This window comes from Glycine max, chromosome 1 (genome assembly GCF_000004515.6).
Source record: "Glycine max cultivar Williams 82 chromosome 1, Glycine_max_v4.0, whole genome shotgun sequence".
Lineage (NCBI taxonomy): Eukaryota > Viridiplantae > Streptophyta > Magnoliopsida > Fabales > Fabaceae > Glycine > Glycine max.
In genome coordinates, this window is record NC_016088.4 from 28,625,262 (window position 1) to 28,651,691 (window position 26,430).

A 26,430-nucleotide genomic window follows, 5' to 3' on the forward strand; every position below is an offset into this window, starting at 1 on the left:
AATCATACGGATTGACATTTTATATGTTTCTAAATTTTTTTTACTTGACGAGTAACTACCCAATTTCACTCTATCCTCTTGAACAATACACACGTTTGCCATCAAAGACAAAACACTCAGAAAAGAAGACTAACAAAAACTAACGAAAACAACTTACATTAAGGGCGTAAGATTTTGTGAAAAAGACACGACAAAAATGAAAAATCAAACTTCCTATTTTGACATTTTCAAAAACTTTTCAAAAACTGTTTGGTAACCCAAGCAGTTGCCTTACACCAACCACTTGTTGGATTTCTTTTGGCATGACTAATAATGTAAAACATTCATTTCATATTATTTTTATAGCTTAATATATTGTGAAATTATTTATCAATTTTTTATAAACAAATAATTGTAAAATTTCATGTTCAATAAATAATTTGATGAATTCATCATCAAATATAACTTTTAATAGTTAATCTAAAGAATTTTAGTTTTTATTTTAGGAAAACTTTTTTTTTTATCATAGCAAGTAAACATTATCTAATTATCATATTGTGAAACACGGATTGTTAGTTGATTCAGAAAGAATATTGTATCAATAGTTAAATTGGTGAATCACTTATTGTGGTTAACTCCGCCCTGTAGGATGTACTGCTTTCATATGACCCAGGGATATATGGGAGGGTGGCAATGAAAGATAGTTAAAATTTTAAAACTTATAAAGCCATGTTTGGAACGGATTATGCAATGTGGATCGGACACTCTCCACGTCCAACACTCATTATGCAGAAGCAAATATTTGTAGCATATATTTTGTGGTGGTTAATCGCATTGAAGAATTGAAAGCAAACATGCACTTAAAAACTGTTTGGAATAAACTCGAGACTGCAAAAGTTTTCCAAATAGTAATAAGCAGGAACCAATCCAATTGACATTCATTTTTTCTTCAGAAAACATCCAATTGACATTATAATGCACCATTATGCTACCAACTGATGTTTTTCCCCCTTCTTTTAATAAATGCACAATTGATATACAAACAAAAGATTCGGTGAATTGATGGGCCGAAACCATATAAAAGCAAAACTGATATCCGATACATACATAACACATCCAATAAAAAAGAATCAGAGACATACAAGGGGGAACACTGCAGCAGAAAGAAAATACCTTTCAGAACTGCAGACAGATTCCCCAACCTGAACAATGTAAGATATTGGTTTCCAACCATTTCTTTGTTTCACTCTCTCTGGTATTATCAACCCATCCTTGAGACAGCACTCGATGACAGGACACGAAATTCTCATCTCTTCAGTACCATTTGAATGGCATTTCGTTGAGACTGAGACAAGCTCTGAAGTGCAAGACAATCATTGGACAAGTTAAGTAACAATCGTCTGTACCACAAGGTAAACTAAATGAAAAATATTACTGTGTAATAACCTTGCAAATGTGATCTAAGAGCTGTCTGTCAGACTGAGAAAAGCTAACAAAGAAATCAAGAAGGTAATTTGCCAGGTTTATCTGTCAGTTGCAACCATAATTGTCAATAGATACATAAGCAAGTTAGTGAAACACGTTGAGAAGAAACAAAACAGACTCTAGAGCACAGACCTGATTGAGAGGATCAGCAATACTTAAAAGGTCATCTTCATAGTGATCATCTTGATCCTTGTGATTTTGAAGCAAGTTCAGCAAAATAAAAAAAGAATAAATTAAACATTCAGCATAAAAGTATGATATAATTGCATAATACAGAAATTTAGATGAGTGACAACTACTGTAACTCAACCAAACCTCATTAAATACTTTCGCCATTGCTTCAAGTTGTTCATTTGTGGCTTTTCCCGAAGATGTAGATACTGAATAAAGAAATTCTTTATCATTTTCAATGCCATCTGCTTGAACTTCTTCCCAGTCACTATCCTGAGTACAGTTTATATTATATTAGGTAATAAGCTTACTAATTAGTGTATAGTTAGTATACACATCAATATGCATTAAATACCTCATCATCAGCGGCCAAAACTTGTTCTTGTATCTCAGTTAATGCATCTGCCAATAAAGCCACTATCTGCAAGATATTAAAAAAGAAAAAACATACCAAGTTTATGTACAATATCAAAAAATTCCACTACTACCCATAGTCTCCTTTTACAGATAACCAGAAATTTTAATCAGGATGGTAACACAGTAGCATTGTTGCAATTCATCCAAGACATTTTGTCAAAACAGCACTTTGGGTTTTAAAGGGAAAAAAAGCATTTTGATAAAAACAAGTGCTAGAGAATTAATATGAATGAAACCGTTCACATATTTTTACCTAATAATAAGCGTTTGGTTGGACATGTAATATAAAACAATTTACGTGTCTTCCTTTAATTGCTTAAACTTTTGGAATAGTTAATAAAAAGATGCTTCTACTCATACACTAAACAAAAAATACACAATAATCAGCAATAATTTGCAAGATAGAACCTCAAAAGTACACATATCAAGAAATACAAAAATGCTAAGACACTGTCATTTGTAGGAGATATTTCTCTGGTATATTCTGTTTGTATAAGAGTATATGTTTAAACTATTTGTTTAAAAGGTTCACTGTCTAACAGTAGACCTGCAGTAGGTTAGTTTTTCTTATATAACTGATTTGTGTCTCAAGTTAATTATTGAGTTTAGTCAGTGCTGAGTCAGCACTGAGTAGCTTCTCTCGCACTCTTTGTGTAGCCTATAAATATCTGTATGATCCTCTCCTCACTTAAGAAATAAATACACTCAAAGTTAGTTTTAGTTTTCTGTTATTCTGTTAGATGTTAAGATTCTTTTATGGTATTCAGAGCTTGAGAAGCTTCTCTAATGGCTTCTGGTCCTTTTCAACCTACACCATTCCCCACGGTTTCGCCAACTGGTGTCAATTCTTCCACTTCTATTCCAGCTTCACCAATGAATTCCTCTTTTCACAGCAATGGCCGTGGAGGTGGCCGCATTTTCTCTTGCGGTGGCCATAGTGGTGGTCGCGGCTATGGTGATGGCCATGGTGGTAGATTGATAGGAATTCTGCTATCAACTGGAACAAGCCTTTCCAAGTGTATTCGCGTGGGCCCAAGCCCAATAAGTCCTAATCGTATCTGGTTGGTTTGTGTAGTGAAAGTTAGTTAGGGGAGAGAGAATGCTGAGTGTGATTGTTGTTATATAGGAATGGGGTTAGTATTTGTAGGGGTATGGGGGATTTGGAAATAGAATTGGAGACCTGAGAACCTTTCTCTGTTTTTGGGGGAGCATGGCTCTCATTTTGTGTTATCCCTTTCTCATTTTTCTGTGTTTACAGTTTCCTTTGATAATAAACACCTATCATAAATATGGACATAAGGCTTCCTATTGCTATTACAGGCATGATGATAACTGTATCCCCACTCAACCAATGGCTTATGCAATTCAGAATCAGTACTCCAACTCAAACAAAAATCCCAATCAACAGTGGTATTCTAACCAACACCCAAACCAATACCAAAATCAGTATCCAAACCAGTATCCTACTAGTCAACATTCAAACCATTATCCCACTCAATCTTCCAATTCATATCCTAATCAGCATCCATATCAGAATGCTCCACCTCAATACAACAATCCACCACCACAAGCTCATCTAACCAGTGCTCAGTTCTCTTCACAAAATTGGTATTCAGATTCAGGTGCATCTCACCATATCACAAATGTTTCTCAGAATATTCAACAGACCACACCCTTTGAAGGACCAGATCAAATTATTATTGGTAATGGTCAGGGGTTAAACATCAATTCCTCAGGTGTAGCCTCCTTTAAATCTCCTTTTAACTCTCAAATTCCTCTTGTTTTTAATAACCTGTTATTTGTTCCTTCTATAACCAAAAACTTGATGAGTGTCAGTCAATTTTGTAGAGATAACTCTGTTTTTAGAGTTCCATTTTTAGTTTTGCTTGGTCAAATCTCAGGTCTCTAAAGAGATCCTTCAAGGGTCGGTTGGTGTTGATGGCCTTTACCAATTCCCTAATCTGCATCAGTCATCAAGACAGCAGCTCAAGTCTCAGTTCACTGTCAATACCATTTCATCTGATGTTTCAGAACCTGTCTTCAGAGCATATTCTTCAAATTCTGTTCCCAATTCTGTAAATAGGGTTACTGATGCTTCTGTTGTAAACACAGGTTTCTAATAGTTCTATTTCTTTTGCAACTTGACATTCTATATTAGGACATCCTAATGTTGATACTTTGAAACTTGTATTCAAACTTTGTAATCTGCCTATTATCAATAAAACAGGTTCTGACTTTTGTTCACATTGTTGCATTGGTAAATCCCATAGACTTTCCTCCTCCCCTTCTCTTAGTGTCTATTCAACTCCTTTTGAACTTATCTATACTGAATTGTGGGGTCCTTCTCCCATTGTGTCCAGCACTGGCTACAGATATTATGTAACCTTTGTTGATGCTCACACCAGATTTACTTGGCTGTACTTGTTAAAAAGTAAATCAGACACTAACTATTTTTAAACAGTTTCAAACTATGGTTAAAACTCAATTTAACCTACCTATTAAAGCTGTTCAGTCTGATTGAGGAGGTGAATATAGGCCTTTCTCTATGTATCTTACAGATCTTGGTATTATGCATAGAATGATCTGTCCTCATACACACCATCAGAATGATGTTGTAGAGAGGAAACATAGACACATAGTTGAAACAGCTTTAACTATGATGTCCCAGGCCTCAATGACCCTTGACTATGGGGATTATGCAGTCATTTCTAGTGTTTACCTAATAAACAGACTTCCTTCTTCAGCAATTCAAAAAAAAGTGCCTTATCAAAGACTGTTTCACAAGCTGCCAGATTACAAATTCCTTAAAGTCTTTGGCTGTGCCTGTTTTCCTCTTCACAGGCCCTATAATCAACACAAGCTGCAACCAAGGTCCCAAGAGTGTCCCAATACTTTAACTGTGCTACAGTCTCATAAGCTTTTTCATACTCCAGCTGCCTCAACACCTTCTGCTACTGCTTCACCTGCAGCTGCAGCATCTGTCAATTCACCTGCAGCTGCAGCATCTGTCAATTCACCTGCAGCTGCAACACCAGCCTTATCAACATCTAGTTCTTTTCCTTAGCTACAAGGAAATCCTGACTTACCTATTATTCCACCAGCAACAGCATCATCTGTTCCTCAGATGCATCATCTAATCTTGAGGCCACTACTGCTGAGGTATGTTTATCTTTTTCTACCACTGCTTCTGTACAGCATGTCACTGTCTCTCAAAATGCTCTTGTCAGACCTGATAATGTGCACTCTATGTGCACAAGAGCTAAAGCTGGTGTTGTCGAGTCTAGACTCCATCCTACACTTTTTCTGGCTCATTCTGAGCCTGAGTCCACAAATCTGCTCTTTCCAATCCTACTTGGTTTGCAGCAATGAAGACTGACTATGATGCTTTGATGAAAAATGGTACATGGACTCTTACTGATCTACCTTCATCTAGGGCTCCAATTGGCTGCAAATGGGTGTTTAGGGTGAAGGAGAATCTTGATGGCACTATCAACAAGTACAAAGCAAGACTTGTAGCAAAGGGATTTCATCAGAAACTTGGTTATCATCACAATGAGACTTTTCTCCAGTAATCAAACCTGTAGCTGTCAGAATTCTTTTGTCTCTTGCCATTACTCACAAGTGGAGTCTTCAACAGTTAGATGTCACCAATGACATTTTAAATGGCATCCTTGAAGAGGATATTTACATGTCCCAACCTCCTGGTTTTGAAAACAGCAACAAGCAACTTGTGTTCAAGCTGCACAAAGCCATCTATGGCTTAAAACAAGCCCCTAGAGCTTGGTTTGACAGACTTAAGACTACTCTCCTTCAATACAATTTCAGTTCAAACAAATGTGATCCTTATTCATCTACACTGAATCCAGCACTGTGATCTATATGTTGGTATATGTTATGACATGATTGTCACAATCCTACTCAGTCCAAGTATATAAGTGACCTGTTGACTAAAACCAAGACGGATGAAGCTAATTTCATCTTCTCTCCCACGGTTAGGGCTGCACGTTAATCAAGTCCGGGTATGAGTCCTTTTCTGATCCCACCCTGTACAGATCTGTTGTGGGAGCTTTGCAGTATGCTACCATCACTCGACCTGAAATTAGTTTTTCTGTCAACAAGGTCTATCAATTTATGTCTGATACTACTGAACAGCATTGGGCAGCAGTAAAGATAATCCTAAGATACTTGGCAGGCACTATTAATTTTGGTTTAAGCTTTCTCCCTTCCTCTACTGGACCTTCATTTTCTCTACATGCTTATTGTGATGCTGACTGGGCTTCTGATCCAGATGACACAAGATCCACTTCAGAAGCAGCAGTTTTCTTTGGCTCCAATCTAGTCTCATGGTGGTCTAAAAAGCAATCTGTAGTTGCTAGGTCCAGCACAGAAGCTGAATATCGTAGTCTGGCCTTGGCTACAGCAGAAGTCACATGGATCAAATCACTATTGTCTGAGCTTCATATTCCTTGTGCAACTTCTATTATTTTTTGTGATAATATGAGCATTGTTAGGGAAAAATTCATTCTTGAACCAAACATATGGAGCTTGATTTATTCTTTTGTTAGGGAAAAAGTCATTGCAAAGCATCTTCAAGTTGTTCATGTTCTAGCTGTTGATCAAAGAGCAGACATCCTAACAAAGGCCCTTACTCCTTCTAATTCACTACTTATAGGTCCAAGCTCAGAGTGGTTGAAAAGCATTCTGTCAACCTCTCATGAGCTTGCAGGGGGTATAGGAGTATACTTACTCTGTGTAACTCTTTCTTTTCTTCTAGTCATGTTGTTAGTCTAACTATAGTTATAGTTATGTAACTGCTATATAAACTGTATTGTACTCAGTTTCTGTTTGGGTTGAATACAATCAACAATGTCAGCTCACTTTAGTTTTCTCATATTCTCTTTCTCTTAGATTCTGTTAGTATGGAAGATCCTGCTCCGTACAGGTCCATTGTCGGGCCTGTACAGTATATTACTGTCAGTCGACCTGAGATTGGTTACAGTGTCAACAAAGTCTGCCAGTTTATGGCACAGCCTTTTGCTGACTCACTGGAAGGCAGTCAAAAGGATTTTAAGGTATCTCAGGCATTATATCTTTTGGGTTACATTTCCAGCCAGCATCTCAGTCAACTCCCTACAGTCTTTCTGCATCCTGTGATGCAGACTGGGCCTCTGATGTTGATGACAGAAGGTCCACTTCTGGATCAGGCGTATTTTTTGGACCCAATCTCATATCCTGGTGGTCCAAGAAGAAATCCTTAGTGGCTCGATCAAGTGCAGAGGCTGAGTATCGTAGCCTTGCTACTACTGCATCTGAACTTCTCTGGATTCAGTCGCTTCTTCAGGAGTTAAAAATCCTCGGCACTACTCCCACCATTTTCTGTGACAATCTGTGCAGTGGCTCTTTCTCATAATCCAGTCCAGTTCTTCACTCTCACACCAAGCACATGGAGCTTGATATCTTTTTTGTCAGGGAGAAAGTTTTGAATCGTTCCTTAGCAGTCACTCATGTTCCTGCTCAAGATCAGATTGCAGATGTTTTCACTAAACCACTATCTAGTACTAGATTTGTTTATCTAGACAAACTCAGAATTATAGTTATTGATAAAAAATCAATAACTCTGAGTTTGTGGGGGAGTATAAGTGTATATGTTTAAACTCTTTGTTTAAAAGGTTCACTGTCTAACAGTAGACCTGCAGTTGGCTAGTTTTTCTTCTATAACTGATTTGCGTCTCAAGTTAGTTATTGAGTCTAGTCAGTGCTGAGTCAGCACTGAGTAGCTTCTCTAGCACTCTGTACCCTAGAAATATCTGTATGATCCTCTCCTCACTTAAGAAATAAATACACTCAAAGTTAGTTTTAGTTCTGTTATTCTGTTAGATCTTAGATTCTTTTAGTTTTTTAGTTAACTTGCACTTCTGTTTGTCGGTTATAACTGACACTTATCAGTAATGATCCTCTGGTTCTGGCCAATATATAGATCTATTGTAACAGAAAATCATCATTTTTTTGTATTTTTCAGATATATGATCAATAAGGTTCAGTATTCTCTCTACTCAATTCTTAATACCATTTGACAACAACAAAACATGTCCAAACAACTAAGCTCTATAGATGATCAGATATCTTCCACAAGGCAGTCTATACAATAAAAAAGAATTACCTTTGTAGAAAGTGGCAACATTACCCATTGATCTGGGGCTGATTTAGCTTTTGATCTTGTAGTTATTCCCTCGCCAGACTTCATGAGACAAATAAGTTAAGGAATTCAGCAAGCACTCCCACCCTCTCGGGCGAAGAAAAACAGAACAAACAAATAAATAAATAACAGTAACACCTTAATAAGATAGCCCTGGACATGTATATTTGCCAATTCATTGTGCCTACTGGTTAGCAACAAGGCCAGGGCACTTGTAGTGACTTTTATTTGATATGCCCCCTGTATCTCCCCTACAATCATATATCAAGTGTTAGAAAATTTACTTGATATTGCTTATGCACAATTAAGCATTCCTTACTGATCATTCTCATGTTTGACACAGACCTACATGTAACATAAACATGAGTTTCACACAAAAAAAAAACAAATAGACTATTCACACCCAGTTAGAACTGGGGAGTGGGAATAAGTTGTTAGGATCATGGAAGTCAAACTCGAGATTCTACTCTGAATCTAAAAGGAGTCACAGAATCATAAAGCATAGAATTGTAACTCGAAGCATAAGATTCTACAAGATTAATATATATATATATATATATATATATATATATATATATATATATATATATATTATAAATGCATCTAACATAGTATAAATAAAAAAGAAAAGAAAATTAACACACATCAAATACTTATTAAGCTTAAATTCATAATGATAGATTCATAGTTAAGCTTAAAACATTGAACTAGTGCATGCCTACTCCTTATATAAAACACAACATGAAGAGATCTTGTTCTTCCAGGTGAACACCTTGACGCGGTTCTTGAAGGCCTACCAAAGGAGTACAGTCCAGTGATCGAAAGTAAGTGCGAACTACTTCCGATTGGAGAAGTAAAGGCACTGCTGCTCGAACATGAGGCACGCATTAAAAAGTTTCAGAAGCGCTTAGCTGATTCACCTTCGATTATTGTTGCTCAAGGTTACACTTCATCTATAAATTCTTACAATTCATCCTCGAATAATTTCAATCCACAAAATCAATCCAATTATTCTGGAAATCATGGTGGCTTCAATCGTGGCGATTGCTACAGTTATGGAGGCGATGATTCTGATAGCGGCGGTGGCTACAGTTGTGGAGGTAATGACTTTGATCGTGGTGGAGGTCATCGTGGTGGCGGCAAAGGCCGTGGTCGTTATGCAAATTTTCAGTGTCATGTTTGCTTCAAATTTGGTCCCACAGTAGCTTTGTGTCATTTTCGTTAAGATTCTGATTTTCAGCCAAATGTGTCTCTCACTTTGATGGAATCAGAGTTTCAAAGCAATTCATCAAACACCTTTGGTTCAAAACAGAATCAGGGAACTAGATCTCACAGACTCCCAACCTAGTGCAATGCTGGTTAATTCTAAAAATCAAGATCCTAACTCTACTATTTGGATACCTGATTCTGGTGCATCCTTCCACGTAACTGGAGAGTCTCAAAACATCCAGCAGCTTGGTCCATTTGAAGGGCCAAACCAAATATACATTGGTAATGGCCAAGGCCTTTCTATTAAGTCTTCTGGTTACACTAGTTTATTTCCCCTATTAATCCTAGAGTCTCTCTCCTAATGGCAAATTATATGTTTCCAAAGATGTTATCTTCAATGAGCTTAAATATCCTTACAATGATCCTTTTCCATCTTTATCCAACTTTATCACTTCTTCTAAGAGTAATTTTTTACCTACTGTTTATATTCCTCTTGTTTCACCTTCTCCTAATGAACCCACTCTTTCTTCTCAACATGCTGAAGCTAATTCTACTTCTGTAAGTGTTGATCCCTTTATATCCCTCAATACTGAATTCCCTAATTCTCAAAATGTCACATCATCTCCTTTTTCAAATGCAGAACCAAATTCTGTTACTAATGCACACTCTAACACTGTTTCTGACTTAAACATAAATCCAAGTGAACTGTCCAGCACCTCTTCTTCTCGGTCTCACACTGTCACTTCTCTTTCTTCTAATCATGTTCTTCCCTCACAAAATGTCCATCCTATGCAAACTAGATCCTTCACTGTTTTTGACACATTGTGAACTTAAGATTGTTAAAACAGGCTGTTGTGGACCCTCAATGGTTTGCTGCTATGAAACAAAAGTATGAGGCTCTTCTTAACAATAAAACATGAGATCTTGTTCCTCTTCCCAAAGACAAGCAAGTTGTGGGTTGTAAGTGAGTCTTTAGAATTAAGGAGAATGCTGATAGGACAGTTAACAGGTTCAAGGCTAGGTTAGTGGCTAAAGGATTTCATCAGGTTGTTGGTTGACTTTAATGAAACATTTTCTCTTGTGATAAAACTAGTTACAATCGGACTGATTATCACTCTTGCTCTCACTAATAAATGGAATTTGTTCCAGCAAGATGTCAACAATGCCTTTTTAAATGGTCATCTTGAAGAGACTATCCACATGCAGCAACCACCAGGCTTCGAAAGTTCAGATAAAACCTTGGTTTGCAAGCTACAAAAGGCTTTGTATGGCCTTAAATAGGCACCAAGACAATGGTTTGATAGGCTCAAAGGACTTTTACAGCTTGGGTTTGCGGCCAGCAAGTGCGATCCTTCGTTGTTTGTTTATAAAGACAAAGGACACATTATCTACATTCTTGTTTATGTAGATGATATTATTATTACTAGTAACTCCAATGTTATAATTCAGCAACTCACCATCAAGCTGCATTCCAATTTTTCTCTTAAACAATTAGGAAAACTTGACTATTCTCTTGGTATAGAAATCAAATCAGTGGCTGATGGGATTATTCTACTAACTCAAAGCAAATATATCAGAGATTTGCTTCAGAAAACTAAAATGGCAGAAGCACAGTCTATTTCTTCCCCTATGACTGCTAATTGCAAGTTAACCAAAGCTGGCTCGGATTTATTCAATAATCCATCTCTCTATAGGTCTGTTGTTGGCGCTCTCCAATACACAACCATTACAAGGTCTGAGCTTGGGAACAAGGTCTGTTAGTTCATGGCTCATCCTATGGACTCAGACTGGACAGCTGTTAAACACATTCTAAGGTACCTCAAAGGCTCTATTCGTCATGGTCTGCATTTCAACGTTTCTCCTTCCTCTTAGCCTTTTACTATCAAAGCCCTGTGTGATGCTGATTGGGCCTCGTGTCCAGGTGATAGAAGGTTTACCTCTGGTGCAGTGATTTATTTTGGTCCTAATTTGGTCTCATGGTGGTCCAAAAAACAACAAATTATGACTAGATCTGCCACTGAAGCTGAATACAGGAGCTTGGCTCAAGCCACAACTGAAGTTACATGGATTCAAACTCTTTTAACAGAGTTATCTGTTCCTTTTCAGACCCCAGAGATTTACTGTGACAACCAAAGTGCAGTAGCTATCACTCATTTTCCAGTTCTTCATTTCTGGACTAAGCACATGGAAATTGACATCTTTTTGTCAGGGAGAAAGTCTTAGCTAAAGAGCTCAAAGTGTATCATATTCCTGCTATAGATCAATGGGCCAATGCCCTCACTAAGCCTCTATCACCAACTCGGTTTCTCTTTCTTTGATTCACCGTTTCAACAATCTAATTCATATAAAAGTCTTTTGCTAAAAGTTGAACTTACATATAATATAAAGACAACATTTTCTTTTGATCGGCAAAGATAATATATTAGATAGATAAAAAGCAGTACCAGTGGTACTGATATACATATATATTAGATCTTACTGCTGGCTCCACAGTCAGATAGTCCTAGTCTAAAGGAGAACCAAAGTAAGGAATAAATTAAATATACATATGTTGCCCTGCCCATTATTCTAGCCTCTACTGATACAAAAACCTTGACTAATACTACTTGACCATTGGTTAAAATGGATTGTGAAATCTTTTTCAAAACCCCTTAGCCACGTCCAGATGAGGAATGTAGTGTCTTCAAGCAGTTTGTTAGCATTGAAGGTTGCATTAGAGAACACTATGCTGTTTCGGAACTTCCAAATAGACCAAGTTAAAGCTAATCACCAGCAGTGCCATCTTTTAAACCTTACACCATCCACTTGAACACCTGTGTGTTGAAGAAAATGCTGTTTTGGAATTGGAGGAAAAGCACCTTGTAAGTGTAGCCATGACATGGTTTCCCACCACAAGGGTTGGGTTTTGCTGCAGTGGAAGAATAAATGTGATGCAGCCTCTTCTGCATTTCTGCAGAAAGGACAGAGCGTGTCTATGAGCTGCACTTGCCTTCTCTGTAGATTTTGTCTGGTAGGTAGTCTGTCTCTAAGAAGCCTCCACCCAAAAACTGCTATTCTGCTTGGTATCTTTTTTTTTTTTTTTTACCAGCAAAGATAATTATATTCATATATATGAGAAAAGTACCAGAGGTACTTGAGATACATATAATTGGATGGCCATAATCTGGATCCAAATCAGACTAAAATAGAGTCTGGATAGGAACCATAAGGCTTCACCCTGCCATGAATTAAAATGCTAATACAAAAAGCCTTGTCTGATATTAGTAGACCATTGGTTAAAAAGTACTGCAAAGCCTTTCTCCAGATTTGATAACCATGTCCACAAAAGGAAAGAAGCATCATCAATCAATTTGTTGCTGTCAAAGGATTCGTTGGTGAAGATGATCTTATTTCTCTTCTGCCAAATTGTCATAGTTACAGCCGGCCACCAGCACTTCCATCTATTAGTCCTTGTACCACCAGCCAGTATGGAACCATGATGGAGAAAGTGTTGCCTTGGGTCAATCGGTAGAGCTGCTGAAATATTCAGCCAAGATAATGATTCCCACCAAATGGGGAGGATTTTGCTGCAGTGAAAAAACAAATGCCCTGCTTCCTCTTCCATGTTTCCACAAAATGGACAACTCCTATCCGCAACCTCTACTTGTCTCCTGTATAAATTTACTTTAGTAGGCAGCCTATCTCTAAGAAGCCTCCAAGCAAAAACCGCAACTTTTATTGGCATCTTTAGATTCCACAACTCCTCAAATGCTCGATCCCTTTCCCCCTCAACTGCTTCCCTTGTCATTAATTTATAAGCTGATTGTACTGTGTATTGTCCGCTTTGATATGCCTTCCACACCCACTCATCCCTTCTGTTTCACTGTATTGTGTTCCTCTCAATGTCCCTTAGGAAATTTGAAGCCATTATTATCTCATTGTCAAACAATGGCCTCCTCCATGACAAGTTCCACTCCCATTCATTGTCCTTAAAATCTCCCAACTGCTGGATTGTCTGGTTCTGTTGTTGGGAGACTACAAACAGTCTTGGATACTTTGTGATTAATGAGGCCTCTCCTTGTATCCACTCGTCTTCCCAGAATTTAAACCTGTCCCCTCTCCCCACCCTCCACATGATCCCTTTTTTGAGCTGCTCGCCCTGTTGTGAGGCTTGAAAAATTATCTTTAGGTCCCTCCACCACAATGAATCCTTATTGCTGCCAGGTTCTTCATCTAGACCCCTCCACCCGCCATATTTGGATTGCAAGACTCTTGCCCACAGCTGTCCTTCATGCTGGAATAAATTCCACCACCACTTGCCAAGTAAAGCAAGATTGAAAGTGTTTATATCCTTCATGCCCAAGCCTCCTTTTTCTTTTGGTCTGCATACTATCTCCCATTTGATCCACGCTATTTTGTTTTTATCTGGACCTCCACCCCACAGAAATCTGTGCAGCAAGCTGACTAGCTTATCCTCTACCTTCTTGGGTATCCTGAAAAAAGATAAAAAATAAATAGGAATAGAATTTAGGACTGATTGGATAAGGGTGACTCTCCCCCCAAAAGATAGGTGTCTTTGTTTCCACTTAGATAATGCCCTCTCACACTTTTTGATGATAGGATCCCACATCGGAACCCGCCTCAGATTTGCCCCAATAGGTATGCCTAAATAGACAAACGGGAAGGACAACAAGCTACAATTCAACCAGCTGGCTGCATCAGACTTCCATCTTTCCGCCATACCAAATGCACCAAAACCACTTTTAGCAAAATTAATCTTGAGACTCGATGCAAGTTCAAAAATCCGCAAGATTGCTTTAATCGCCCTAACATTCCCCTGTGAGGCTTCCCCAAAGAAAATTGTGTCGTCTGCATATTGAAGGATGCTAACCTAAACTCTATTTGACCCCACTGAAAAGCCTCGGTACAGATTTCTCTTGACAGCCTCTCTCACGAGTCCATTCAGTGCCTCTGCCACTATATTGAATAGAAAAGGTACTAGTGGATCACCTTGCCTGAGACCTCTCTGTGGTGAGAATTTCGCCGAGGGGCTACCATTTATCAGTATCGATACGGTAGCGGATTTTAAACATCCCTCTATCCACTGGATCCATTTAGCGCAGAAGCCCATCCTCCTTAACATATAGATAAAAAAATCCCATGAAACTGAGTCGTAGGCCTTCTCATAGTCTACTTTGAAGACTAGACACGGTTTCTGACTTCTCCTTGCCTCATCCACCACTTCGTTAGCTATCATTGCACTTTGTATCAGGTGCCTCCCTTCTATAAATGCAGATTGGGTTTCATGTATTATAAATGGCATGACCTTCTACATTCTGTTGGCCAGCAATTTGGTCACTATCTTGTACATGCAGTCAATTAATGAAATCGGTCTATACTCATCCAGCGACTGCGGATTGGGCACCTTGGGGATTAAAACAATGAAGGATGCATTACCTCCCCTTGGGAAGATACCATTGACATAAAATTCTGCTTGGTATCTTTAATTTCCATAATTCCACAAAGCATTCCTCTTGACTACCCACAACTGCCTCCTCCTCTAGCATTTGATATGCGTTACGTGTTGAGTATTGGCCTGTAGGGTCTGCACTCCACTCCCCCTCGTCGGATCCTTGTTGCTGTATGACCTTACCTTCAACCTCTCTCATGAAGTTGACAGCCAGGTCAATTTCACTGTCGAATAGTGACCTTCTCCAAATGAAATTCCACTCCCAACCTCTGTCCTTATGACTTCCCATCTGACAAATTAGTTGATGCTGCTGTGATGATATCCGGTATAAAAAAGACAACATATTTTGATTTTAATAAACTTCTATATCAAAGATTGGTTCAAGCAATATTTGCTTTGGACTTTATTCAACTTGTTATTCTACAATAAATATTATTTTGGTCTCAAATTGGTGTATTTAGACTAAAAAATTAGTATTATTTAATCTTGACTTACTAAATTATTGTTTCAATGTTATTCATATTTAAGTCAATAATTATATCAATCTCAGTCTACTCCTTAATTCAACTAAGTCCTAAGAATGCTTTCCTATTTCTATTTATTTTTTTTGCACAAAATATAATTATATTTATTTACTTTCATGACATATCTTATTTTTCATTAGACTAAATTGTAATATATTATTAATAGTAGAAATTAATTATTGTTGATTCTAATCATGTGAAAAAAATTCCACCCCCCCCCCCCTCTCATTTTTTATTGAAGGGAGTACTGGAAAAGGATACAAAGAGTGGAAGAAGAGTAGAGTCTTGGGGAAGCAATAGAGCCTCACCATTTAGCAGTGGGAAATAAGTGAATATGATAAGTGATGGGCAAAATAAGGAAGCAACCAAATTTCAACTGGGAAAGGAAGAGAAAGGGTCAAATTTGAATTCCACCCCTAAGCAGCTTCCTGAAGATGAAAGGCTTGTGTTTCACTCGCGATGAAAGATACTCCCCTACTCACATAGCAAGAATAAGCATCTAAAGATCATGCTAATAGAGGAAGAAGAATCCAATAATGGAGTTGATCGAGGAGAGGAGGGAGAAGAAATAGTATGGAAAAGGAAGCTTAAGCAGTTAACATTGCATAGCTTGGTTGGATTAACTTCAAGGAAAGCCTTTATGTTATGGGGGAAGATTCCAACAAAGATAGCATAGGTGTTAGTAAATTGTGGGGCAGCTTCATATCCAGCAACACAACAGTTGTAGTTAAAGGTGGAGGAGTCATCTGCAGTTGTTACTCTCTTATTGTTGGGACTTCGGGAATAGGTAGAAAAGTCCTTAGATGATGGGGTCATATCATAGGTCTGTGGCTCCAGAGTTGAGGACCCAGTGAGATGGAAATCTTTGAGACATTAAATCCAAAGAAAAGAGGAAGCAAACCTTGATGACCAAGACACCTACTGAAGATAGAAGAGTAAGCTTTATTGTGTCTTGTATTAGTAAAATAAATATTATAATAGCTTTAGAGACTTTGCTTGCTAGGTTTTATTTTGATGATGCCATGTATGGGTGAATGCACAAACATGTAAGATACCACTACTTCCTATGCGCAATAAGATAATTACAGAGATAATTAATGCTGAAATAGTTATTTATATTCAAGAGAATTACAAAGAAAATTAATGCCAAAAATATTTACAAGAGAACAATTAAGATACCACTACTTCCTATGATGCATTGAACTTAGCTATAACAAGTATCTAGGCAACTTGAAAAAATAAATATTGAAGTTCTTACTCCCTCCGGTCTCAAATATAAGAGACAAAAACGATTCACGCTAACTAAGAAAGTTAGTTAACCACATTCAATTGCATCAGTCTCAATTAAAAGTTAAATTCCCCCAACTTACCCTTCATTCAAACTTGGTATTATGAATAAAAAGGAGTCATTAGAACTATAACCTCAATTACATGAAGGGTATTTTAGAGATAGTAGCATTAAATGAGATACTGATAGTTGAAATTTTCTTATATTTGAGACCAAGAAAAAGGTGTTTTTTTTTCTTATATTTGAGACTAGAGTTGCATCTCCTAAAATATTCCTATTTCCAACACAAAGCATTAAACACTATTTGGTATTTGGATTTGATCCTTAACAGTAGAGTCAAAACTAATGACTGTTTAAACCATTCATTCATGAGGATAACTCCATAGCCATAACCAAAAAGAGAAATTACAGAAACATACTTCAGTCCTATGGACAAACTATGTAGTGACAAGTTCATAATTTGCAAAAAACAAAATCCCAAAAAAATCACAAACTAAGATACCTTAACAAATATAACAGTAGATGGATGCTCACCTTGCTGCTTAGTCCATTCTGACATTATATAAGCAAAGGAATTACCATGTCCTTCCGCAGGAATTGAGATCAGCAAATCAATAAATTGTCCAACATTAGGAACACTCATGTGTACCTGAATTTTAAGTAATATTTCAGTAACTTATTCCTACAGAGTAAGAACAAAAAGGGAAAGGAGCAGCTTTATTGCAAAACATATAATGTGATACAAAATAAGATGCTAAGGATAACTTCACATGAACCAGAAAATAAAAAATTAAAAGGATACGTCAAAACACAGGCTCTTACTAACAAAGAATAATTATTGATAAGGGAAACACAAAATTCAGGAGAAACATGAAGGGAAAAAGTAGCATAACAAAGTCGCATAGATTTTTTTTTTTATCAGCAAAAGTATGATTATATTATATATAATATTAAATTCAGTACAAGAGGTACTGTTGTATATACAACCTAGCACCATACTATGCAAAGCTATGGTGACCTAATACATGCAATACAATTAGGCAACCATAGATCTGACTGTAAGCTAGGCACCCAACCACAAAATATCTATAAGCTAATCCCCCCCCCCCCCCAGCCAGATTTTGTTGGACCAGTGGTGGAATGTAATATCAAATCCTTTTTCCAGATTTTTAAGCCATGTCCAGCAGAAGAATAAAGCAGCCTCCAACAACTTGTGGCCTTTGAAGTTGTCATTTGAGAATAAAATCCTATCTCTATGGTGCCAAATGCACCATGTCAGGGAGATCCACCAAATCTGCCATCGCTGTAACCTAATACTATTAGAATGAATGTATAAAAATAACTGTTACAAACAGTAATTGCAGGCAGGACAGTTAGTATAAGCAAACTACTTTTCTTTCACTAACAGAATTCTGTTAGTTGTTAGTTAGTTTGTGATTAGCTTCAAGGTCTAGAGGTTTATAAATACCTCTTTTGTAACAATATTAGATCTAACTTTTCTGATTCAACAAGATCAGTTTTCTATTCTCTGTAAAGTAAAATTCACTTTCCTTAGTTTATCGAGCTTCATCTTCACGATCATGGCTTCGGCATCTCAAAGTTTTAATTCACATTTGTCGACAATATGTTGTGCCAGTCAAGTCATCAAGTCCCATAAACTGCAGAGGTTTAGGGTTAATCTGATCGTTCCACCTCAATTTCTCCAAGAGGATGATCGGATCATGGATCGCGTTAATCCTGAATATAAAGCCTGGGAAGTGCAGGACCAAAAATTGCTTGTTTGGCTTCAGTTGACACTCTCAAAGTCTGTCCTTTCCCGCATGCTAGGCTCGAATCACTTCTATCAGGTATGGGAGAAGATTCACGAGCATTTTAGTCTTTACACCAAGTCTAGGCCACATCAATTGCAAACGGCAATGCGTGCTGTCTCACTCGACGGGAAAACAATGGACGAGTACCTTCACAAAATCAAAAACTATGTCGACGAGCTCGCCGGTTTTGGAGTTCCAGTTTTCCATAATGAGCATGTTGATGCTATTCTTGAAGGTTTACCTTCGGATTATGCACCAGTGGTTTCCGCGATTGAAAGCAAAAAGCGCACGCCATCTATTGCAGAGATTGAGGCTCTCCTTTATGGCCATGAAACTCGCCTAGTTCGATACAATCGCGACACCCAACTGCTTGTATCTCTGTCTATTAATTACACTCAAGGCTACTCATATGAAAGTTCGTCCAAAGCTAATGATTCCAGCAGTTTCAGAGGAAGTTATGGCAGAGGTAATGGTGGTCGCAATGCTTTGTTTGATCGAGGTGGTGGTCGCGGTGGTTCTAGAAAAGGCCACAGTGGAGGCAGATTTGCTAACTTCCAGTGTCTAATCTGCCTCAAGTATGGTCACACTGCTAATGTGTTCCACTTTCGTTCTAATATGAATTTTTAACCTCATGAGTCACTCACCTTTGTTGATACAACTACACTCCAACCAATTCCTTATTCGATTGCCTTAGGTAGGACCTCAAACACTTGGGTTAATCCTAACTCTAAACCAGTTGCTCAGTCCTCCAGCCAGCCTAGTGTGATGCTTACCAATTCAACACCTCAGGGTAATGGTCAAGCTAACTCAACATGGATTCCAAATTCTGGAGCTAGTTTCCATGTAACTGGTGAATCACAGCATATCAAACAGCTGTCACATTTTGATGGACCTGACCAAATCTTTATAGGAAATGGTGAAGGTTTGAGCATTTCCAACACTGGTTCTTCATCATTTTTGTCTCCTAATGACTCTCATATTACTTTCAAACTTAATAAGCTATTACATGTTCCTTCCATTTCGAAAAATTTACTAAGTGTCAGTCAGTTTGCTAAAGATAATGTTTTCTTTGAATTTCACCCTCACTTATACCTTGTCAAATCACAGGGGACTAATAAAGTGCTCCTTCAGGGTGCTGATGGTCTCTATTCTTTCCATGACATCAAACTCCATGATCACAGACCTTAGCTGTTATCAACAACATCTTCTACTGCTAATAAAGAGTCTACTGTAACATCTAGTTCTGGTTTTTCATCTCCTAGCACTGTTAACCTTTGGCATGCTAGGTTAGGACACCCTAATAGTCATCTACTAAAACTTGTTCTTGATCAGTGTAACATTTCATCATCTAATAAAGTGATTTCAGATTTTGTATCTCTTGTTGTGTGGGAAAGTCTCATAGCCTGTCTTCTCGTGCTTCCACTTCAGTTTATTCTCCTTCAGAACTTGTCTTTACAGATTTATGGGGGCCATCTCATTTAACCTCCTACCCTGGTTTCAAATTAATGTATCATTTATTGATGCCTTTTCACGATATACTTGGATATTTCCTATTAAAACCAAAACTGAAACTGTGCCTGTTTTCCAAACTTTCAAGTTATCAGTTGAACTTCAACTATACACAAATAAAAGGGGTTCAATCTGATTGGGGTGGTGAATACAGACCCTTCTCTGCTTTATTAGCTTCCTATGGCATTTCACACAGGTTAATTTGCCCACACACTCATCATCAAAATGGTGTAGTTGAAAGGAAGCATAGGCATATAGTTGATCTAGGACTCACATTACTTCATCATGCAACTCTACCTCTACAGTTTTGGGATTATGCTTTTGTCACTGCAGTCTATTTGATTAATAGGTTACCCACTGCATCACTCAACTTTGCTATTCCATTTGTCACTCTTTTAACAAAGAGCCTGATTTTCACTTTCTTAAAACATTTGGTTGTGCATGCTTTCCTCTGTTGAAACCCTATCATACTCATGAACTAGATTTCAGGTCTCAAGAGTGTGTTTTCTTGGGGTACTCCTCTTCACATAAAGGCTATAAATATCTGTCTTCAACTGGTAGAATTTATATTTCTAAGGATGTTTTGTTTAATGAGTTGAGGTTTCCATATTTAGATTTGTTTTCCTCTTCCTCTAGTTCAACACAGAATATCACTTCCTATTTCAACCTCAATCCTGACCTATCTTCTCCTGTTTCAGCCTCTACACCTTCACTTTCCCAAATACCCTCCTCCAATTCCCTTTCAGCTCCCTCTGTTCCTTCTGATTTCTCTGTTACTGCCTTAAATCAGACCTCATCTGAATCCACCTCCACTCATCCTCAATCATCCAATACGGTGTCATCTAGTGAATCTATACCAACTGCACCCTCTCCCACTCATCCTCAATCATCAAATACTATGTCTCATAGTGAATCTGTGTCCACATCAACTCTAATTCCCATTAAAGTGTAAAGCAGGCCCTGGAAAGTAGGTCTAAATGAAGCTATTATTTTTTTTTACTTTTTCATTTGTTTGTTGTTGTGTTGAAGATTAGTATGTTGAATGCACTTTCGGTCATATGCATCACTTTTGATGTTTATGTTGCGTTTCACTTTTCAATCTTGGAATGGCCTTAATTTCACATTTTAGGGGTACCAGTATTTTGTGAAAGACAATTGCAGTCGAAGACAAGGGATTGATGGGGAGAGAAAGGAACAAAGGTGGTGAGGAAAGGATTAAAAAAAATGCCGTTGCCAGAAATTGCCTCCGACAACGGCAAATGGTGATCAGAAGGTTGCTAGGAGGGAAGCAATAAATCTAGTGTGAGTGGTGTAAATTGGAACCATATAAATTAGATGAATCCAACAGTTGATATAGTTGGTTCATCATGAACCACTTACAAGCTTGTCCACCGTAGTCTTTGCCTTGATTAATAGCAAAAAATGTTATAAATGACCATTTCCAGAAGCACTGGCTTTCAACCTCTGAAGGTTATTAATAGTGTTAGAGTTTGTGGGTTCTACTTTATGTGTTGTGCTTATTGGGCCTTAAGCCCACTTCTGCTTTTGTACTGTATCTATTAGCAAATCAATGAGAACCAAATAGAAATAGAAATTTGACCATTAACCATTACCACCAAAAACTGACAGTAGAATCATTCAAATTAATCTGAAAAGTTGGCGATATTACCAGTCTGGCAAAAACAATTAGCAATGAGCTTAGCAAGACAGAGTTTTGAGCAGATTGCATGCGTTTGACAAGAGCAGCAATCAGGTCTCGTATATGTACAGCCATCTGTGATGGTAAATGCAAAATCAGTTGAAGAATGTAACTTCCAACAAAGAGAGACCCAGAGCTTTCCAATTTGGGGTCTAGCAGTCTGTTCCAAAATTTACAAGAAATCAGATAACAAATCAGAAACAGGGAACAGATACACCCGCATATACACACAAAAGTAGAAAACCAAAACTAAAACCATAATAAAACTGCCCTACTTTTAACTGTAATGGACACTGGACTAGAGAGTTCAGATGAACCAGAAGCAAAGTAAGACTTTTACATTTTGATTACTTAAACTAATCAGCATTCAGCAATTAGTCTCTTTTTTTGTGGAAGGTGCAATTTACTACTTTTATTAATTACAATAGGGCATTATAGTGTCATGTTTCAAAATTGATATAACCAAAGTCCAGCCGCTATCTTTTACCTTGGTACAGGATGTGCTTACTAAGCATATCCAAGAATCAGTTCCATGCATGCCTTTGTGGATGATATAGTGAAAATTAGAACGTTGACAGGAACTAAATGAGAAGTTAGAAATATGAAGGCATGTTTTAGGTGGAATTGATTCTGAATGAGCATTGCACTATACATTACTCGGATATCAAAGGAAGGTGCCACATGTAGCCTACAAACTTGCTACATACCATTAATATTAATTTATTAATTCATTGAAGCATCACTGTCCAAATAAATGACTAGGACATTTGCTAAATTTTGCACTCCTTGCCTGTCTATTGAATATTGATTTGGACTACTGCTAAATTTTACATTCATTATATATAAGCATAGAGGCAGTTTTAGGGTATATATATCATGTCTCACTGGAAAAAAAATAGAGAATGAGAGAGAGAAACAGAGAGAGAGTGAGAGAAGACAGAGAGAGAGTGTGAGACAGGGGGGGAGAGATCGAGAGACAGCGAGAGAAACACAGGGCAACCCCGAGGGAGACACCTGGAGAGAGTGCGACGAGGACGTGTAAGGAGTTGGAGCAATGAACGTGGAGGGTACAATATACAAAGGCGAAGTGCAGAGAAAGGAGCTGTGGATCACGAGGACGACTACAAATCCTTAGTCAACCATGGAGACTGGGTTGAGGTAACCCGTAGGAGGAACAAAACTACGACGACTAGTAGGGTGCAACCAAGACCAACAAACCAACATCGAGCTAATAGAACTGTCTCATGGGGGAACAAGGCTGATATCACAACTTTTTACTTCTCTAGATTCCCCACATGGGTAAATGAGAAGGACCTATGGCAGACCTTCCAAAGATGGGGTAAGGTCTGGGAGGTTTTTATCCCCAAACATAAAAATAGAGAAGGGCAGAGATTCGGTTTTGTCAGGTATAAGGATGTTGATGATGTAGAGAGGCTGGAAAGAAAACTAGATAACAGCATTTTCTTCGGAAGGATGAAAATGTTCGTTAACCAGCCCAAGTTCGAAAGGAGTAAGGAGGCCATAAGGAAACAAAATGTTAACATTAAGGCTGATAATGCCAACTTACAAGCTGAGGTTAGACGTAGCCAAGGAGGTTCGAAAACGAATGTTAATGGTGGAAGACTTCGATCGTACGCCGAGGTGGTTAAAGCGCTTTCACCGGGAACGACTAACCTTTGTCACCAGAAGCCAGAATCTTCCCAGCTCTCACAGGATGTGCAGACATCGGTGGTCCTTGATACAACCAGGGTACAGAACAAATGAATACGGAATGCATGGGTGGGACGGCTAAAAAATATCGGTATGTTCGAAAGGCTAGACAACAAACTCAAATGGGTAATAGATACTGATGTTACCCCATGTTATTGGGGTGATGATTGGGTCATCCTCCATAATTTGCAAGACTCCAAGGCCACGCAGATTATACATGAGGAGAGGACGAATGGATCCACACCGCTCCTGGACCTTCAGAAATGGTCCCAGGACATCAGTCCGACACATAGGCTGGCATGGGTTCTCCTGTGGGGCTTGCCGCCGACGGTGTGGGAGCCAGAATCTATGGGAAAAGTGGTGGCGGACATAGGAGACTTGGTGGAAGTTGATGAAATGGTGGAGCAGAGACGGCGGATTGACGTGGCCAGGATTCTCATCAGGACACAGAGGAGGTCAGGGATACAATCGGCGGTAATGGCGGCCATTGATGGAGCTCCACACGTCCTTCATGTGGTTGAAGACATGACCTGTTTGGGTGCGTGGCCGAATCCGAAGAGAATGACCAGTGGGCTTCCGCCATCTCTGTTCTCCACGGAGCCAAACAGCTCGGGCTCCGCCGGAGCTGATACCCATAGGGATGATAGTCCGTTCGACATCTCCGACGGCAGTCCCGGCAACGTTGACGGATTTTCCTCCGACGGGAGCCAGCCATGCTCCCTCCAAACACGTCGTGGCCATTGGGTAAAAGCCATTGGTCGACGCTGTTTGGACCGGGCCTTCAGCGACCATGGTGATGGGGACCTCCCACCCAACGACAATAATTTTTTGAATCCCCCAACCATTGATTCTGCAGTGTCCAACGAAGTCAGCTCTGGTCAAAAGCTGATAAAGAGGAGTGCAATTAATGATTTACCTAATAAGGAAGGGAGTGCTAATAATCAAAAACAGGAAGCCCAACATGGAAACCTTTTTCTGGATATTCCTGTAGGTGCAGTCCGATATGCAGGAGGAGTGCAGCATAAGCCAATTCTGAATCAAGAAAGTTTGCCAGCTCCCTTTGACCAGCCTCATAATAGGAATCATACACCCCCAGGCAAACCTATTATATGCGTGGATGAGGGGGAGATTTGGGCCTCAGACCTCAAGGCCCAATCTCAGCTCCTACTACTAGGTACTATGTTAGGAGAAAAGAGCTACTGGGGCATAGAGGACAGGCCCTATCTAATGAAGAACCAGCTGTGGACCTCTTGGCTCCTAAAGAGGTTCCAAATAGAAAACCCCAAGATAATAATCCTGGGCAACCCAGCTCTCATACCCTGGAAAACCAATATGCCTTAGTAAAACAAATGGGCCTGACCCATGAAGAAGATAGCTTGAAGGTTCGACAGATGATGTTAGACATGGAAGACAGAGATAACAAGGCTGCAGCTGAGATGGGAATTAAATTGGCTCCATCATGATTATTCTCTCCTATAATTCTAGAGGGTTGGGTAGGGGGATTAACTGGGCTGCCATCAAGAGGCTTAATATGAAGCATAAGGTGGACCTTGTGTGTATTCAAGAAACAAAAAAGGAGTCTTTTGATAAGCTCATCTGCCAATCTATGTGGGGAGATTCTTATGTGTCTTGGGATTTTGTTCCTTCAATTCAAGCATCAGGTGGGTTGTTGTGCATGTGGAATAACTCACATTTTCAGGTGGAGAGGAGGGTTAAAGGTAGAAGTTTTATAATTCTGGAAGGGAAGTGGGTAAAAGAGAATCAGTGGATTCGAATTGTTAACGTTTATGCACCTTGTGACTTAGCTGGGAAGAGGACCTTGTAGGATGATTTGAGGCAACTCAAGGCTTCTAACCCTACTGGTTTATGGTGCTTTCTAGGGGATTTCAATACTATCAGGAGCCAGGAGGAGAGAATTAGCTTATCTCAGAGGAGTGTTGTCACCTCAGATACCTCAGATTTCAATGATTGGATATCTGAGATGGAACTCCATGATATTAGATGCCTTGGCAGCAATTTTACTTGGTTTAGGCCCAATGGCAGTGCCAAGAGTAGGCAGGACAGATTCTTGGTGTCTGACCAGTGGTTATCCTTGTGGCCTGATACTTCCCAACATGTCCTTCAAAGAGATTATTCTGATCATTGTCCAATCATTTTGAAGACAAGGCTGGTGGATTGAGGCCCTAAACCTTTTCGGGTTGTGGACTGGTGGCTTAATCATAAAGGGTATCACTCTGATCAAAGAGGCCTGGAATACAGATCTGCAAGGTGGTTGGGGGGAATTGCCCTTAAAAACAAGTTGAGGAACTTGAGATACTCTATAAAACAATGGTGTAAAGACCAGGGGGACATTAAAGCTTCCAAGATTCAGAATCTCAAGCAGAAATTAAGTGATTTGGAGAATCAAGCTTCTCATAGACTTCTATCTGATAGTGAAGTTATAACCAAGAGAGCTTTGCAACAAGAGCTGTGGGATATTTCAAATGCTTATGAATCCTTGTTGAGGCAGAAATCTAGGGCTAAGTGGATCAAGGAGGGTGACAGAAATACAGCTTACTTCCACAAGGTGATAAATTTCAGAAGAAGCTCAAATGCAGTTCATGGTATTCTCATTGATGGTACTTGGGTCCAGCAGCCTGACCTTGTTAAGAATGCAGTGGTTAACTTCTTTCTTGAGAGGTTCACTGAACAGAATCCCTATAGACCTACTTTGGATGGGGTCTCTTTTCCCTCTATTGACCAATATCAAAGAGAGGGGCTGACTGCCCCCTTTTCTGACAAAGAGATCAAGGATGCTGTTTGGAGCTGTGCTGGAGATAAATGCCTAGGTCCAGATGGCTTCAATTTTAATTTTATTAAGGAGTTTTGGGAATTGTTGCAACCTGATTTTAGAAGATTTGTGGATGAATTCCATACTCATGGCACTTTTCCTAGAGGCAGCAATGCATCTTTTGTGGCTCTTATTCCTAAGATTACTCAACCA

The 26,430-nt window shown here is 38.8% G+C and overlaps 1 protein-coding gene across 1 annotated transcript in view; it reads right to left on the reverse strand.

Annotated features, from left to right (window-relative positions):
• Positions 1-891: 891 nt before the first annotated feature.
• The window catches only part of LOC100790154 (importin-9), a 66,991-nt gene continuing 41,452 nt past the window's right edge, over positions 892-26,430 (reverse strand). Inside the window, exons 25-33 of the mRNA XM_003516827.5 lie at positions 21,708-21,897; positions 17,253-17,367; positions 8,387-8,499; positions 8,213-8,290; positions 1,991-2,056; positions 1,780-1,908; positions 1,597-1,653; positions 1,426-1,506; positions 892-1,336 (exon numbers count right to left, since the gene is read on the reverse strand). Of these exons, the coding sequence (XP_003516875.1) occupies positions 1,286-1,336; positions 1,426-1,506; positions 1,597-1,653; positions 1,780-1,908; positions 1,991-2,056; positions 8,213-8,290; positions 8,387-8,499; positions 17,253-17,367; positions 21,708-21,897 (880 nt within the window). The 3' untranslated portion in view covers positions 892-1,285. The remainder of the gene's footprint in view (positions 1,337-1,425; positions 1,507-1,596; positions 1,654-1,779; positions 1,909-1,990; positions 2,057-8,212; positions 8,291-8,386; positions 8,500-17,252; positions 17,368-21,707; positions 21,898-26,430) is intronic.